Raw genomic sequence first — 19,622 nt, 5'->3', positions numbered from 1 at the left:
AATTCCCTGACTAGTTCATGATTGCAGTAAGGCCTCTATACACTTCTTGAAGCAAAATCTGTAATTTACTTGCATTTATCATGTCTTTTTTTCCCCTGATTTTTTTATTGTTCAGCTTTCTCAATTATGTCATTTACTGACCTCTGGCCACATAGTGGAGCCCTGGCGACCCAGCGGTTAAGAGCTCGGCTGCTAACCAAAATGTCGGCAGTTTGAATCTACCAGCTGCTCCTTGGAAACCCTATGGGCAATTCTACTCTGTCCGATAGGGTCGCTATGAGCCAGAATCAACGTGACAGCAGTGAGTCCGGTTTTGCTTTTTTTGGCCGCATATGAGGAATCTATGATTTGGTGGATCTTTTTCTGAAGATTCAGGTTCTCCTAACAGAATGTATCTCTAAAAAATACATGTGGAAACTAAGTATGATTATCATAAGATTGTAGTAGTCATTAGATATTGTACTAAAGCTCATTTCACCAAAGAGTTTTACAAGTTAAGGGAAATATGTGTCCTTAGAGCGTATATCAAAGATTTTCACATTGTGACTTTAAGTCACAAAGTAGTATGTAGCTTATTTTCTCTGAACTACGATTTCCAGCACCCTCTTTTTTTTTTTCTACATGTCGTTTGTCTTATTCAAGATGCCATTATCTGCCAGGGAAGTAATAAATTCTAGCAATGAGGATTAAAGTTGTCATGAATACATTCAATTTTTTTTCACTCTTGTGCCGTTACTCTCTTTAGTCTCTGGTATGATTTTCCCCTGCTATTGGTGTAAGGTTACAAAATTTTCACAAGGTTGAAAAATAAGTTTTGGAGTGGATGGAATTTTAATACTTGGTAATTAGTATAAATAACACTAATAATTACATAATTATTGAGATTATTTAGATAAGATATGAGGGACATTTTATTTCATTACTAGTAATACAAAGATTTTTTTAGAAAGTTCAAAACCAAAAACAACTATGTCATGAAAATTTTCTTTCTTCACTCTATGAAAGCACTGATAGTGTTAGTGTAACAATTACAACTTTTTAGCAACGAATGGGAAAATGCGGTTTTAATACATTTTTCAGTGTTCCCAGTAATGTTTGTAGGTTGACTCCCCCAAGTATCAAAAGCATTGGGAAAAGTGCTATAGTACTTGAAAAACAGTGTTTTTTCTGGTATAATACTTTCCGACTTCCTATTATGTCTAACTAAAATACGATTACTGGCTCAACCATTTAGTTAATAATTCATTTGTTCAACTATTTATTTGATCTAGCATTTTTGTAATTCTGTCTTAGCACTTAGATTTATATCATCTCCACCCAGTTACTTTCTAATTCTGTTCTCAATATTTCATTGTACAACATCTATTGATTCTTTTTAAGATATGTCTTTGTATAAATTATTTGGTTTAAAATCCAAAAAAGCATTTTAACATCATGTCAGTTTTATATATACATAATGCTAGTTTCTCACCATTAATACATGTCCTATGATTTTACTTCTCATATTTTCTAAGCCTCTGAATGCTCTTCTTGGCCATCTCAAGAGTTTGGACCACTTCCTCTTATCAGTTTATTTATTCTGGTACTGCTACTGACTGTATTGCAAGAGAAAGAAGACATTACTTCTCTCCTATATGAACATATATGACATGTGTCCCAGCCATGTGTGATCAGGGCCATTTAGCAATGGTGTTTGGCATATAACTGCTGATTGAACATTTAATACATATATATTATGGTGCTTTGTACTGCCTCAAAGGAAATCCTTTTTGTGTGTGTGTGTGTGTTTATTGGAATATTGTGATAGACAGAATAGTGGCCACCCAGAGATAGCCACATCCTAAACCCTAGGAATTGTGAATATGCTCCTTAAAAGGGACTTTGCAGATATGATTATAGTTATGAGTCTGAGGATGGAGAGATTAGCCTAGGTTATCCTGGGATGCTCAATCCAATCACATGAGTTCTTAAAAGGATAAGAGGAAGAAAGAAGAGTATCTCAGAGAGCTACAATAACAGAAGGGGCAGGTGAAAGGAGCCATGAGAAGGACTCAATTTGCTATTGCTGGATTTGAAGGCTGATGGGGCTACAAGCCAGGAACTTGGTAACATCTAGAAGCTGAGAATGACCTTCAGCTGACAGCCAGCAAGAAAGTAGGGGTCTTAGTCCTACAGTGTCAAGGAACTGCATTCTCCCAACAATCTAAAATGATCTTTTCCTCAGAGCCTCCAGAAACAAAGGCAGTCCTGATAATAACTTAACTCCAGTCCTGTGAGGCCAGTGTTGGGCTGTGGCCTACAGAGCTGTAAGATAATGAATCTGTGCAGTTTTAAGCCTTTCAGTATATGGCAATTTGTAACAACAGTCAAAGCAAACTAATACGTGGATTCACATAAAATGATGTGTGAAAATTTGCAGACCGGCTCATAATACACCAATCTAATCCATGACCACTTCCACAGTAGAGGGAAAAGGTTTGAAATATTCAACTTCCTAGCCTCCCTTCCAGGTAAGTATGGGTAGATGACTCAGGTCTTGCTACTGTGATGAACTTAAATGTCAGCAAGTGCCATGTCTTTTGTTTTCACTTTATTTCATTTTTGGAAGGTCGAAGCATTCATATCTAAGAATAGAAAAATAGGAAGATGTAAGAGACTTGTCACTGATATAATACTTTTTAAAGCCCTGGACTAGCTAACTCATCCCCCCAGATGTTTTGTTGTGTGAAATATATAAGTTTTATATATCTGAATGTAATTCTGAAGAGATAATATCAACAATATTAATGTTCTACAATATTTGGGGGCAGACAGCTTCTCTTTAGTATGTTTTCCAAGTGATGCAGAAGACCTTTTGTGATAAGAAGTGTGTTCTCAGGAATGCAGGTTTTGGTACTTGAATGAACATGGTATGATTGAACACATCAAGTGTTCAAAAGATGATTTTCTGTGATAGGCAAATATTTAACATTCTCTCATATGATATATAAACTTGTGGATATAGACAGCTTGAAACATCAAAGTCCTTTACAACAATTTAATATACTGAAAGCAGCAATGGGGGCAGCAATAAGAAAGGTCTGAGAATAGCCCATTTCAACATTCTTCACAGGCAACATTCAGTGACATTGATTTTGCTTATGATGTTATTCAACCATCACCATAATCAATTTACAGATATTTCCATTACCCTTAACAGAAACTCTTTGTCCCCTGAGGAAACTCCCCCCCGCCCGGCTTTTCCCTCCCTCTGCCCATCCCTGTAACCACTAATAAACATTGATCTCTACACATGACTATTCTAAATATTTTATGTAAGTGGTATCATACAATATTTGTCCTTTTGTGACTGACTGTTTTCGCTCAGCATAATATTTTAAAAGGATCATCTGTATTGTAACAGGTATCAGGACTTCCTTTCTCTTTATGGCTAATATTCCACTTTGTAGATGAATCACATTCTTTTTATATATCCATCTGCTTATGGACCTATAGGTTGTTTCTGTCTTTTGGCTATTATGAATGTAGCTGCAACAAATATTGGTATATAAGAATCTGTTAACACTCTTGCTTTCAACCCTTTTGGGTATGTACTTAGAAGTGGAATTGCTGGATCATATGGTAAGTCTATGCCTAACTTTTTGAGGAAGCACCCAATGTTTGTTCTCAGCAGCTGTACCTTTTACAATTCCACCAGCAGTGGATAAGTGTTCTGATTCCTCCACATCCTCGCCAAAACTTATTGATCTCCACTTTTTTATTCATAACCATCTTTGTGGACCTAAAGTCATATCTAACTGTAGTTTTAGTTTGCATTTGGGTGTTAACTGATGATGTTGAGCATCTTTTCATATGTTTGTTGGTCATTTTTATCATATTTGTTAAATATCTATTGAAGTCCTTTTTGTATTTTTTGATTGAGTTGTTTTTGGTAAGTTGTAGGGGTTATTTATATATTCTAGATGTTAAGCCCTTATCAGATATATGGTTCCCAATAATTTTTCCCCAGTCTGTAGCTTGTCTCTTCACTTTGTTAATACAGTCCTTACACAAAAATCGCTTGGCTTTTTATACATCAGCAAGAAGAAATCCAAAAAGGAAATTAAGGAAACCATTCCATTTGCATTTGCAGTGGTATTTAAAGAATAAAATATATAGCAATAAATTTAAACAAAGGAGTAAAAGACTTGCACACTATAGACTATAAAATGTTATGGAAAGACATTAAAGAAGACCTAAATAAATGGAAGGATACTCTGTGCTTATGGATCGAAGATCTCATGTCGTTAAGATGTTGATACTACCTAAACAATGTATAGATTCAAGAGAATTCTCAAAAATTTAACCAGATATGCTTTTTATTATAGTAGCAAACTCTTTGAATGGCAGCCAGAATGGCTTAGTTCAATTAGAAGGTAACCTGGGAATGGAGTTGCTCCCTGGACAGAGACTTTGGCCTATTTAAAGAGGACTAGGTTCACTATGAGTTGGAATCAACTCAGTGGCATTGGGTTTAGTTTTGGGTTATTTGTTCTGAGAGTAGAATATCTTTTAGATGGTGGTTAACTGCTATTCCAACAAAAGTGAATTATTTAACTGTTACAAAAAGCTTATTTGTCATTTTATCACAATCACTAAAGGTAAGCACGAAATTTTCCTTAGTCAAACAGGTAAGCATGAACTGTATCTGTCCAATATCAAATTTATTTTCACATGTATCTTTATTTTATGAGCATTCAATTTTAGAAAACAAAAAAGTATTTTTTTTTCAATTTGAACACTTTTCAGATAGTCATTGTATATTGCTTATTTTCATGATTATGAGATGAATGAGAATAAAATAAGAATTCAGTAATATAATGGGTCCATATATCAAAACTTATTATCTTCATCAATATCACCATCATCCTAAGTGCTCACATTTATTTACTGATTACTATATGTTAAGGATGGGTATAAATATTTTACATGTATTAACTCATAAAAACCAAATAATGTATGTATAAAGAACAAGATAGTGAATGGACATAATTGAAATGTATTTATTTTCTACTGGTAATTAAGAATTGTTTGTTAGGAGTTAGGTTCTATGATAAAGCTGAAAATACTAGGGATATGGTGGTATAGTTTTCTTTTTATCATTACAGTCTTCTACTAGACAAAAAATTCCTCTGAATGGCACTCATCAATTTCTAATATTCATTTCCTATCTTCTATTTAATTTTAAACTTGCTGTTAATTCAAGCAATATAATTAATATATTATGGCTTGAACCAGGGAGGGTAGATCAATTAAGCCCTGGGATACTAACCAAAAGGTTGTGATGATGTTTCAATTGATAACAAAATCTCTGCCCCAAACAGAGTGTAGAGACCAGAAAAATAAACATAAAGTGTTTGAGCAAAAATAGACATGCCAGCACGTGTGTCTAGTTATTTTCTTTCTGAGCTGTATAAACAGTAGCTTCTAAAGATTTGCGGGAGTCAGAAGGAATTTGAATAATTATAATATTTCTTACTTTAATACTGGCTTTACATTGAGAATCATTTTTGATGTTTATAACACTGTTTCTCCTTTTTATAGATAAAAATTGAGAAAAAAAAGGTTTCAGTAGCTCTAGGAAACACAGAACACTAGATTCCTGTTTGCAAATTTAGCTGTTTCCTTTTCTGGTTTTTCCTTCACACTTTAATTTCAGGTTTCTTTTCAGATGTCCTGCTCTGCTTGAACAGGGGGAATAATGCAGAGAGGGAGTCTAAGATAGAGAGGAAAAAAAAAAAAGATAGAGAGAAGAGTTTATGAAAAGATCAGAGAAAATAACGAGGCTACAGTTTCTGAGGACGATGGTCAGATCAAGTGTGGCTGTAGGATACATGGTGGTGACGAAAAGTCGACAAACAGTTGTGATCATTTTCCATGCACTAGGCTCTAGATTGAATTACAGAGGTGGATAAAACATTGCTATAATTTTGTAGAATGGTGAAGTTAAAGAAAGTATGGGTTGTATAATCTAAAGAGTTAAAATCATATTTTATTAATATGTGTTAGACGCTAGTTTAAGACCATCTTAAAGACTCCTTACAGTATCTTTAACATTCCCTATAATCTAATTTATATTGAGAGACCTGTGTCAGATAATGATGTGGAAATAACTTTAGAACTTTACTATTTAGTCTAGAATATTGTAGATGCTACAGTAAGTGGTTGTTTTTCCTTTACTTAGTCACAGAAAATCCCTAGAATGTCCAAATTTTGCTACAGTCCCAATTGTGTCTCCTCTAGGACACGATACACGCTTAACACCCTTAGTTTGTAGTTATAGGTGAGTCTCCTCTTTGCAAGGAGTTAATCTCTACTGATGGGTCCCAGGGAGATTGGAACAGTTAAGTGCTGGAATACTAATCAAATGTTTGTCACTTTGAATTTACCCTGATGTGCCTTGGAAGATAGGCCTGGCGATTTGCTTCCAAAAGGTCATAGCCTTAAAAACTCTATGGATCAGTCCTACTTTGACCACATGGGGTCGTCATGAGTTAAAATGAACTCAAAGGCAACTAACCACCAAAAAACAACCATTTGTATTTACTAGCAAATTAGTTTACACATATTATAGAAGTTATCAAGCAATACTGAAAACAATGTGGCAATGTACTAATATTTTAAGAGTGGATAAAAAGAGTATTATTCTTTAACACACACACACAAAAAAAAACAAAAACATGATTAGATCCTTTATTCTAGTAATGGTGAGAGTCAGGTCACATTTAGGTAGGAGCTCATTCTTACTACTTGGAAATTATTCTAAAGATTCAATCCATTTGATTCATTTATATAATCTATCAAATACGTTATTAAATCAACTTATGTGACTGCTAAACAAAAGATCGCCAGTTGGACCCACTAGCAGTCTGCTTCTGTAAAGTTCTCACCTTGGAAACCCTGTAGGTCTGTTCTACTCCATCCTATAGGGTTGCTAAGAGCTGGAATCAACTCGAAGCCAAAGAGTTCGGTTTTCTTGTGATATGGATATTAATGAATCGTGTTCTGTTGAATAAAATGCTATGCATTGCATAGAAAAATGTACTGAATTCTCTAAGATGCTTATAATGTAGGAAGAGGGGTAAGAAAAGTACGTAATATAAATTGACAGTCACAGTCTAACACTCATGTGTGCGCAGCATGCAGTGCCTGCGAGAGAGAAGACTGAAGGGCACAAACGAGGTCGGCAGGAAGACAGCAATTACTGAACATGGGATGATTCGGGAAAATACGGATCATTTGTAGTTAATGTTACTCTTAAAGAACGGGTATGTGTGAGGAATAAAGAAGTGGACATTCTATTTAAAATTGCTTTCTTGAGCATAAAAGCTGGGTGAACTTGTCTCTAACTTATGCCTGACTACAAAATATAAATAAAAATGATGACTTCTGACTTCACAGACCTTACATTGAAATACAAGCACAGATTTAAAGTTTAAATGTCAGCCCGTAATATTTGGTGGTTAACTCATCATCATGTTTTATAATAAAATAGCCTCAATTTATAGTATGTTAAAGGAAAACGTGACTTTTGAGATATCATGGGAAAATCACTATTTTCTAATAACTACGTTTAAATGGTTCAAAACGAGGATAGATGACTTACAGAGTATTTATTCCCACAATGAATTTAATTTTCAATTGATAGTATTGGGAAACAGAATTGAGAGGAAAGCATGCCAACTAAAAAAAAAATGGAATAATTGCTATCATTGAATATGATTCCAGATTTTGAGATTTTGAGGGTTTAGATGAATAGCAAACTTTATTTTTTTATAATTTTTATTGTGCTTCAAGTGAGAGTTTACAAATCAAGTCAGTCTCTTACACAAAAACATATACACCTTGCTACACACTCCCAATTACTCTCCCCCTTTAGTTTTTTTTTAAGGAGACAGCCCGCTCCCTCCCTCCACTCTCTCTTTTTGTGTCCATTTCACCAGCTTCTAACCCCCTCCACCCTCTCAGCTCCCCTCCAGGCAGGAGATGCCAACATAGTCTCAAGTGTCCACCTGATCCAAGAAGCTCACTCCTCACTGGCATCCCTCTCCAACCCATTGTCCAGTCCAATCCCTGTCTGAAGAGTTGGCTTTGGGAATGGTTCCTGTCCTGGGCCAACAGAGGGTCTGGGGGTCATGACCACCAGGGTCCTTCTAGTCTCAGTCAGACCATTAAGTCTGGTCTTTTTATGAGAATTTGGGGTCTGCATCCCACTGCTCTCCTGCTCCCTCAGGGGTTAGGCGAACAGCAAACTTTACAATCACGTATGTAATCAAAGAAACAAGGAAATACAAGAATACCCATAGCAGAAAGAAAAAAAAAAATGTTTTGTATGGATCTACTGAGCAATAATTTAAGAACACACTTGATCATCTTTTTAGAGCAACTGTCATTTATAGGAATTGTTCTTATAGAGAATTGGAAAAATTGTAAGACATGCCACCCACAGTTTGCAAGTGAGAGTACAAAGCCAAGAAAAGTGAAGTAACATGCACTTCTGATTTTATCATTCCAACAGATGAAATGTGAAGTGAAAAAAGCTGAAGGTAATGTCTCTACAGTGATGCAGTTTGTACTGTTGGGATTTTCTGATCTTTCACATCTCCAAGGGTTTCTATCTGGAGTGTTCTCCATCATTTACATAATTGTTATAATTGGAAATAGCCTCATAATAATACTAATCAGACTTGATCTTGCATTACAGACACCCATGTATTTTTTCCTGGCAAATTTTTCCTTATCGGAAATTTCTTATGTAACTGTCACTCTCCCCAGGATGCTAGTGAATCTTTGGACTCAGGACAGAAGCATTTCTGTGCTGGAATGTGCCACCCAAATGTGCTTCTTTCTTATGCTGGGGGCCACTGAATGTTTCCTCCTGGCAGTGATGGCTTACGACCGCTATATGGCCATTTGTAACCCTCTGCACTACCCTCTAGTCATGAACCAAAAGATGTGTGTCCAGCTGGCAGTTGGCTCCTGGATCATTGGCATCCCAGTCCAGATAAGGCAAACAGCTACAGTTTTCTCTCTGCATTTTTGCAATTGTAACCAAATTAACCACTTCTTCTGTGACATCTCCCCCATTATCAAGCTGGCCTGTGGGGACACTTCTGCTCATGAGATGTCTGTCTATGCCGTAACTATGTTGTTTGCTGCTGTCCCTTTGATGTTGATACTTGCCTCCTACAGCAAAATCATTTCTGCCATTCTAAAGTTGCCAACAGCCTCAGGACAGGCTAAAGCCTTCTCCACATGTTCTTCCCACCTGCTGGTTGTGGTTTTATTCTTTGGATCTGCTACTATCACCTACTTAAGACCCAAGTCCTATCATTCTGCAGGAATGGACAAACTACTATCTCTTTTCTACACTATACTAACTCCGATGCTTAATCCCATGATATACAGCCTTAGAAATAAGGATGTCATTGCCGCCCTGAGAAAATTATTGCTTAGAAAAAAGTATGATAGGTAGAAACAACCTAAGTGTCCATCAGCAGATGAATGTGTTACATTTAATATTGCTCGATCCTAAAGAGAAATAAAGTCCTGGAACACAGCACAACATAGATGAAACTTAAAAACTTTATGCTGAATGAAATAAATTAGTTGCACAAAGACAAATATTTTATGACCTCACTTACGAGAGTAGGGAGAAAAGAATTTTTACCTAGGAGGCACTGCATTTATGATAATGGCGTGGAATAATTTGTAAAATGGTAACGATAATGTCTGTACAACATAAAGAATATATTTAATGTCACTCAATTATGCATGTAGATTTTTTTGAATTGGCAAATGTTCTGCTGTGTTTATTTCACTACATTTTGAAAGCAGTATGATGAGCTTAGTTATTAACATTTTAAGCGTGTGTCACACAGTTATGAAATATCTCAAATCTCTACATTTCCAGATTGACAAGTCAATCACTTCCAGTTTAGGAGGTGCTTTGAGATACCTAGCTTAAAGTTTACTGTGCTTAAGTGTATACTTGAAAAACTGATCTAACTTCACTGTTCCATATCTATACAATAATCTTGTTGTATAAATAATACTGTGATCTCTTCTACAATTTCTTTATTAAAACTAAGAACAAAATTCAAGCTATTAAAATGTTTAGCTTAAATATTCTTGCAAGTATACAAGATTAGTTGCCTTAATTAATTAGCTGTCTAAATTTTCATACTTGTATTTGCTAAAATTCTTTTCTGATTCTATATCAGAGACACTGGACAATAGAAGAAAACCCATTGTATTGTTTCCGGCTGGATAGTAGTAAATGACAAATGAGTGTTTGTTGAGTAATTAACTGAGTGCATGGATAAATGGATACTGCTATCTCCTACTTCAAGCTTTTGGGTAAATCTAGAGATTTTAGAGCATCAATGAGCATTGAGAGCATATTTATTAAACCTACTATGCACCCATGTGGGACCGTTGTTGTTAGCTGCTGTCCAGTCAGCCTGACTCATGGTGACCCCATGCACAATGGACTGAAACACTGCCTGTTCGTATCCCATCTGCATGATTGATTGTGTGGATCATTCCACTCTGATCCATAGGGATTTCATTAGCTGATTTTTCAGAAGAAGATAGCCAGGCTTTTTTTCTAGTCCATCTTAGTCTAGAAGCACCACTGAAACCCGCTCAGCATCATAGTGACATTCAAACCTACACTGACAAATGGGTGATGGCTGTGGTGGAGGTGCACTGCCCAAGAGCTGAACCCAAGTCTCCTGCGTGGAAGACAAGAATTCTAACACTGAACCACCAATGCCCCCCAGGTAGAGTGATTCAAATCACATTTGCAAAAGAAAGCTTACATAGACTTAATTCTCACCCTCGTAACTTCCTGCCAGAGCACACAATGTAACAGAAGACCCCTACTCACATCAACCAGTTAAATTTCCACATATTTTCTATGTTCTTTTTAGCAATTATGGCCTAATGCTCTGGTTTATTACATCCCTTTCATCACTGCACTTCAAACAGCAACTCTTATAACAGTTCAGATTTAAAAAAAAAAACAAAAAACTATGAGATAAAAGAGGAGGAAAAAGTTTGAATTTATTTCTTGAATCCCCATGGTCCACACCATTATGGTTATATATATTTGGCTGATGTTTGCAAAATTTAGTCCTTTCTAAAGTGATTGAAATTAGTAAATTTTTTAACTGGCATTATCAAGAAAAGTGACCATCTGTCAACAGAGCCATTAATGCCCATCCTGCCAACTCCAGATCCTCCAATCAACAACTCACATAAAGATATTATTCAGTACATCTGTCCCTGAGAATTTCTAATTGTGACATTCCATAAGTTAGTTATGATTGTACACATATATATAAGACAATTTAATTCCTCTATTGTAGTTATATTTCTCCTTCATCAAGCTATTCACATCTTCTGCCATCTGACATGATGCCCTACATTTATGCACTTATTTGTTTCTTTATGGAAGTAAAATGCATATATTAAACACCTTATATGCATATACCAAACACCTCAGAGGACTTGGTTCTTTGGTATGGAGGTATAAGGTCATGGTTTCATGGGACATCCCAGTTAACTGGCCTAATAACATGTTCAGTGCATCTGTTCTACTTCATAGTTCATTGTATCGTGCCTTGGGTCTTAAAAGCTTGCAAACCGCTATCCAAGGCACAGCAATTCGTCTCTATTCACTTCAGATAGCAGAGGAAAAAGAAGAGTCAAGAATAGAAGGAGGATATGGAATGTGTGGCTATTTGCCTCCATGAACAATTGCCTCCTTTGGCATGAGCACAGAACTGTGTGGTACCTGGCAAACATCACTGAATATTTTGATCGAAGATTCCATGGAGGAATCTTGATCAAAAGTGGGAAAATGCAGAACAGAGTTTCAAATTCTCATGGACTCCAGACTTCCTGGAGCCACTAATGTTGGATGAATCCCTGAAAATATTACCCTAAGATAAACTTTAAACCTTAAACCAAAAATGTCCCCTGAAGTCATCTTAAAATGGGATATAGTTTAACTTAACTACTAAAAAAGGTCTGCCTTGAGAGTTCAGCTATTTTAACAACTGTTCAAATGGGATCAAAATAATACCAGCAACTTGAAAGATTAGATAAGAATCTTCAAGGGTAGTAAGTTTATGTTAATGAGGGGGGAGCAACTCAGAAAATGAGGGTGAATATAATCAATGTCACTAAACTGGACATTTTGAAACTGTTGAATTGTAGTATGTTTTGCTGTGTATATTCTCAAAAAACAATAACAAAATGAATAAAATTTAGAAAAAAATGCATACATCATTTTTCATTTAATATTTTATATGTTACAAGAATTTGATACATAGTCCATGATGATGATGATGGTAGTGATGACAGAAATGACGATTATGGTGGCAGTTTCGGTGGTAAATTTTTAAAATTTAATAAAGGTATATCACAATGTTATGAGACAATGCTATCCCAGTAGTTCAGATAACTGATTTTTAACCTTTTTATTACTAATATCTTGAACAAATCATTTAACTAATTTTTTCACCACATTTACAATTAGCAAAGTGACAATTATTATAACCTTTCCTGATTATATGATTCACTGACTAGCTCATGATTGCCACTAAGATCTCTATACATAATTTCTTGAAGAAAAACCTATAATTTACTTTCATTTATCATATCTTTTTTTCCGCTGAATTTTATATTGTTCCAGCTTTCTGGATGGTGTCATTTACTGACCTCTCACCACACAGTGGAGTCCTGGTGACTGACCCAGTGGTTAAGAGCTTAGCTGCTAACCAAAACGTCAGCAGTTTGAACCCACCAGTCACACTTTGGAAACCCTATGTGGCCGTTCTGCTCTGTCATATAGGATCACTATGAGTTGGAATCGACTTGATAGCAGCGGGTCTGGTTTTAGTTTTTTGGGCCACATATGAGGAATCTAATATATAATTTGTTGGACCTTTTTTTTTGAATATTGAGGTTCTCTCTTTCATTGTAAGGGTGGATTTAATATACTCATCCTCAGATATACATGTTTAATAAAGAAGAAAATACGTGTGTGTTCCTGTCTACATCCAAATTGGATGATTGTTGATACACACACAGGATTGCTTCTCCTATTGCTTTGACAAAGACTATTTATGCATTGTTTTTTATACATCATTTATATATTAAAATTTTGGTAAACTTGTTTACATCTTGTTACTCTACAGTGCCGTTACTCTCCTTCCTCTATATTGTCATTTTTTTCTGCTATTTGGTTAGCAGCTGTAGTTCTTAACCACTACACCACCAGGGTTTCCACAGAACTAAAAGATAATCAATTTCTGTTTTAGGCCATAAGTGTGTGGTCATTTGTTACAGAAACAATAGCTATGACTGAAGGCACAGGGAAACAAGCACACATGTGCACACAGGCACGCTGACCTGGATGTTGACCAGTCGATGAGCTTGTCAAGGCTCTTCTCCCACATGTTGGCATTCTTTTTATTGGAAGTATGAGGCCATGGTATCACAGTATGGTTGGTGTCATAGTGCCAATCCTGCAGGTGGGATAGGGGAGTCCTCAGGCCAGGGTGTCCTGGGCCACTCCATGTGTACAGCTGTGTCCTGGGTATATATGTGATCAAGAGTGGGTGATAGGAGAAACAGTGTGCAGGGGGCTTGGAGTGTATGGGAACTCTGTACTTTCTGTACCTTTTTTCTGTAAACCTAAAACTGCTATTAAAAAAAAAAAAGTCTAGAAACACTTTATGCACAAACTATGGAATGGGAATCTAATTTGCTCTGTAAACTTTCACCTAATGCACAGTAATAATAATAATAAAGCATCTCTTCACTAGCACCAGCCTACAGCCATCCTTAGGCCTGAATCAAGCTAGGAAACCAGAAATGGGAAAGGTCTGGTGCAGGGAAATGAGTAGGGAACAGAGAAAGGGAAACAATTAGGGAGAGGGACTTTTTCTTCTTTCTTTCTAATTCTACCTACTTCTACACTTTCTAGGCCCTATTTCTGGCTATTCTAGGGTCCAACTGAGAAAGGGGGAAGGATTAGAGGAAAAGAGGTGTTCTATGGTTGCTGCAGTAGAATTTTCTGAGTTCCCACCACTGAGGACCTCCGCTCTCAGTTTTCTTCTATAGAAAATGATTTTCAAGTTGACAACTACTCTCTCTGCCTCTTGCCAACCCAACCACTTCCCCTCAGCTTAACACTTTAGATGGCCTACCACTGTTGAAATTAACTTGCCCCTTTAGATAGATCATTGGAGTAAGATTATACAAGATTCATAAGCCTAAGATTTATCTTTTGAAGTTAATGGGATTTTAACTTCCAATGCACCTCTGGGTGGGTTTGAATTGACTACCTTTAGGCTAGTATTCTAGCACTAAACATCCAAGAACTCCTATATATACACTTATGTATACAAATAAAATAATATAATTAACAAAAATTAAAAATAATATAATTATGTGAGTTTTGTTGTTTTTTCTTGCAATCTGTATATGAATTAACACGTTTCTGAAATGTTAAAAGTGCTAGATTTTTTCAGGTAGGTCAGAGTCTCTTACATTCCTAGAAGAGGTGGCTTCACAGACATATGTGCAAATTCTGTAGCAATATTCATATATTAAAAAGTCCTCGGGGAGTGCAAACATTTAAGAGTTCAACTACTAGCCAAAAGGTTGGTGGTTTGAACCTACCCAGAGATGCCACAGAAGACCTGACTGGTGATCAGCTTCTGAAAGATCACAGCCTTGAAAACTCTATGTGCAGTTCTATTTGGCACACTTGAGGTTGCCATGAGTCAGAATCTACTTGATGGTAATGGGTTTGATTTTTTTGCATGTCTCTTTTTTGATGTTGTTGAAAGTCCTTCTCAAGTTCCCTTTTAGGGTTATTTTGTCCTTCTACAACAAGTGAGTATTCTGTATGTCTCTATTCTCTGAACAATTTTGTAAATTTGATATAGTTTATTTCTAAAATATTTGTAATTCACCAGTGAAGTCCTTTGTGATCTGAAGGTTTTTTTGTAACAAAGTTTTGAGGGATGTTTTTTTCTGGATACAAGATAATGTTGTTAGGTACCGTTGAGTCGGTTCTGACTCATGTTGATGTTATGTACAACAAATAACAGTGCCCCATCCTGCACCAGCCTCACAATCTTTATGTTTGAGCCCATTGTTGTAGCCACTGTGTCAATCCAACTCACTGAGGGTCTTCTTTATTGCTGACCCTCTATTTTACCAAGCATAATGTCCTTCTCCAGGGACTGGTCCCTCCTTATAACATGTCCAAAGTATGTGACTCAAAGTCTCACCATCATTGCTTCTAAGAAGCATTCTAGCTGTACTTCCAAGGCAGATTTGTAGCTGAGCTGGGTCTGGGTTTTCTTGCAATGTTCATTAGATTCATTTTAACTTATGGCTCCAAATATTTGTATTATTTACACATTATAAAGTGATGAGAATATTTTCTTCTTGATCCTTGCTCTAATGGTAACTAAATAACTTGTCAGTTCACTTATGTTTTTGAGTGGATTTAAAGTAGCTTTCTGCATTATTATTTTTTTTTCTTCCAGGAAGGGAGTTGGTCTCAATATCTTAACCAGCTATATACCCAGAAAGAGAACCTCTCCTCTTACAATTTTTTTTTGCTAATTCTTAGAAATATCATTTTTTTCTCTTACTTTTACAGCTTCTCCAGTATTTATTGGAAAATTAACATTAGCCTTTGCTAGTTTGATACTTGTTAAAAACACAAGTTCAATATTAATTCAATTTTATTTTAATTAATTAGAAAACCAGTTCAACCTATTGAGGTATTGACACCAAGGGAAGGGAAATTCAGAGGTCGGGGCTTTTTGTTTGATGATGGTTTACTTGGATTTGAAGTATAAGAGTATCATGCGCATACGGACAAGTGATATCAACCTATCAAAGTAACAGAAGAGTGGCTTAAATGAAAATAAGCAAATTTGAAAAAGATATTTACAGACTGAGAAACAGAGCATTGTCTAGCCTCATGAAAGATCTGGGTTGTGCCAAAGATCTCTAAGAACACTGAAAGATTACGGAATTTTTGATGATTTGAAGAAACTTGCTTACTAATTTTGTGTTTGGGTAATTTGCCCTGATTACATCTAGTGTGTGAAAGATGTAAAACTCTGTAGGTTCTGTAATACAAAGAAAGCATTTTGAAATTATTCAGCTGAGCACCTTTTAAATGAAAGAGTAGTACCCAGGAAATTCTGATTTTTAAGGTTCAAGATGTATATTCTAGATGTTTTAGTGATAGTAACATATATTTTTCCTGATGATTTCCTATATCACTTTAGTTGCAAACTCCAAGACAAAGCCTTAATATAGACTCTTCTGACACTACTTGTTCACCCAATCTCCTGATCCCTAGTATTCAAAGTGATGTTGAAATTCATTCAATAAGTTGTTAAATATAAGTATTTTATTTTTCCAGTTATAGAATGTTGATTTGATTCTTTTTTGTGAATTCTAATTTGAATTGGATGAAAAAATTTTCCACTCTTTTTATTGATAGCTAATATTTTATCATTTTATTTAATAAAATATTAGTTATTTTTATTTTTGCTTGCCAAATTTAAAAGACAATCATCGCATTTTTTAATATTTGAACTATTTTCAAAGAACCCCTTAAAGTAGGTCTTTCGTAGAATTCTAAGTATCATTAAAAATAATCTCAAAATTAGTAAGAATTAAAATTACTATTCAAATTGATGCTAACAGTGGTTATCTAATAATTACTTATGCAACTAATTTAAAAAAAAAAACACCTAACACAATGTCAGTAATCCTGCTAATTATTCCCCAGGTTTCTCTTTAAAATGAGCATGTTTGGAACCCTTCAATTGTTAGGTCCCCAATGCCATGAGAATGTATTTAAAAGCCCTTGGATCTATTGACAAAAGTATTCATCCAGGTTCTTGGAATACAGTTCTTTCCTTGGTAAGTAACTTCTGTGGCTACTAGACTGGTTTTAATGGTGCATAAAATGGCTTTCATGGACCTAAGAGAAAAAACCATTAATTTATGTTCAAAAATGTGGAAAAGCACCTTTATCTGTCAGTACTGTACCCACAAGGTAATGCATCATACATCACCTTTTCTGATACAACTTCTTTGTAAATGTAAAGCATTTAAAAAAGCTTTTACATATGTATTACAGATAAGAGAGCTGAAGCATGACTGGTTCCCTGATGTTTTGAATTAATTTAAACTTATTGTCTATCTTAAGATTGTGTTGCGATATCTTCGGGGAAAAAAATAGTGAATCAAAGCATATTGATTGGATCTTTTTGTTAATTTCTGTTTAAAACAAGAATCTCAGGACTGCTGTCTTCTCCTACCACTATACTTAATGCCTCTTTACTTCCCTCTCACCTTTGTGTAGATGAAATATTTTTAGACTATAAGAAGGAACGATCAATGTGAAGTTTCCAGAAGTATGCGTTCTGTTCAGTAAATACGTAAGCCACTTATTCCTTCCCTCAGCTTCCCTACATCCCGCACCCTGTCTTATGGTGGCCACATTATTCATAGTCCAATCACCCTCAAGGTTACCGTCACAGGCCTTGACTTTGGACACATACAAATTTTAATTTGCAGCTGCCAACTACAAGACTTTATATTATGCCAAGCTTTAAGTTTCTCATCCAAAATAAAAAAACGAATAATGACGATCTATCGACGAAAGAGCCTATCTATGTATCATAAGGCTTTGGATGCAGACTCTTAGGTTCCAGTGCTGTCTCTATTACATCCTAGCTCTCAAATCCCAAGTGTCTTAGTTCCCTTATTTGTAAGAGAAAAATGATAATAATAGTATGTAGATCAAACCTTGGTTATTTTTGTTGAAACAATTTAATAAGATATACGTAGTCTTTAGAATATCACCTTGAAGCTAACAATCACTACGTAAATGCTAGCCATTATTAATAAAACCTTGGCTTACAGCTCTAGTCATAAATATGATAAAGTGAGAGCAGTGTGGCTATTGAGACAAGTTTTTGATGTTTTCCTAACTGTGTCAGCCACTCTAAAAAATAACTACGTGGATGGATAGACAGATAGGTAAATATATAGGTAGGTAAGTAGATAAATGGATGGTTGGATGGTAGGTGGACAGGGAGATTATTTTTTTTTTTTAATTTGATCAGTACAGCAACCCTGTGAGATATTTGTTATCATTCATATGTAAAAATAATATAATTTATATTAATTTGCCCAAGATCCCACAGTACTCTTGTAGTCAAGATAGAATTCCAAACATATTTTTTCTAAGTCTAAAGCAGAGGTCTTATCTTTCCTAAATAACCTGATTATATTGAAAACAGGTGAACTAAGAGTAAGTTAACTGCTGTCTTGCTGTAGTGCTATATCTCATTCCCACTCTTGGATACAATAACGTGACCACACAAGTAATTAACCCTTCTGATTCTCAATAGATTCTCTGTGTCTGTGCCATAGGGTGGTTTTAGTTACTGAATGAGATAAAGTTGATAGCACCGTCGCTGAGTTTTTATACATGTAATGAGCTAGTGACCCAAAAACATTTTTAATTCCCTTCTTGGGATCTCTGAGGCAACACTAACATAGCTCATTGGATGCTTTCCTCGTTTGTTTTCATATATTTTTCAAGTCTATCCTTCAAGGTTAGCTTCAAATTTCGTACTGTTCCAGGTTAAGTTAAAATTCTTTCTACTGTTAGAAGTATTCTGAAACCCCAGGAAAACTGATTGACAGATTTCTCAGTATAAATACCCTGAATTATAAAAACATAAAAAGTAATAGCAGCTAACTATATTTCAGTGAGAAGGACATATAGAATGATTTTATTTCATTTGAAGTAACTTAAACATTTTTTTGTGTCTGTGTCTACTTACTTATTTAAACCAAAAACAAACACAGTGCCATCGAGTCGACTCCGACTCCCAGCAACCCTATATGAGAGAGTAGAACTGCCCCATAGAGTTTCCAAGGAGCACCTGGTGGATTCGAACTGCTGACCCTTTCATTAGCAGCTGTAGCACTTAACCAACTACACCAGCAGGGTTTCTACTTATTTAGTCAACTAATATTCATTCTGTGCTCATTGGAAGCTGGGCATTGTGATTGATGGAACGATATATATTTAACAAATTTAATCAGCTTGGCTAATACAGGATTTATAGAATTACCATAACTTCTTTTAAAAATATACTCATGGTAGGTAATTAGTGACATTGGTTTTATTTCACTAATATTACATTACTTTATATTAACAAGAAATAAATACAAGAAACAATTAGCCGGTGTATGTTTTATTATACCTTTCTATCTTTTGACTATAATTTCTTGAGAGAAAAAGCAAATGCCTCCATAATTCTCCTCATTCTAAGGCATGTTCTACAAGTCGTTTTCTGTTTAATAAATATCGATATTTCTTCTTTCCTTTATACAATCCTCAGTCCATTCATTAATCCATCTAATCTTGTACTGTAACTATAGTGTTACATTTCAGGTACAAAAAGGTAAGCAAACTGCAACATGCCCTCTGTACTATGGAGCCAACTGTC

The 19,622-nt window shown here is 35.4% G+C and overlaps 1 protein-coding gene across 1 annotated transcript; it reads left to right on the top strand.

Annotated features, from left to right (window-relative positions):
* The first annotated feature begins 8,551 nt into the window (after positions 1–8,551).
* On the top strand, positions 8,552–9,514 carry LOC135232094 (olfactory receptor 10AG1-like). Its single transcript, XM_064289388.1, has one exon. The coding sequence runs from the start codon at positions 8,558–8,560 to the stop codon at positions 9,512–9,514; it is 957 nt and encodes a 318-aa protein (XP_064145458.1). The 5' UTR covers positions 8,552–8,557.
* The last annotated feature ends 10,108 nt before the right edge of the window (positions 9,515–19,622 follow it).

The sequence above is a fragment of the Loxodonta africana genome, chromosome 7 (genome assembly GCF_030014295.1).
Source record: "Loxodonta africana isolate mLoxAfr1 chromosome 7, mLoxAfr1.hap2, whole genome shotgun sequence".
In the NCBI taxonomy this organism is placed as follows: Eukaryota; Metazoa; Chordata; class Mammalia; order Proboscidea; family Elephantidae; genus Loxodonta; species Loxodonta africana.
Note: the sequence above shows the minus strand (reverse complement) of the source record. Positions and strands in the feature narration are given on the sequence as shown.

What these genes read in the sequence shown, in the direction of transcription:
- LOC135232094 (XM_064289388.1), top strand. Translation starts at nt 8,558, where the DNA reads ATGAAATGTGAAGTGAAAAAAGCTGAAGGTAATGTCTCTACAGTGATG.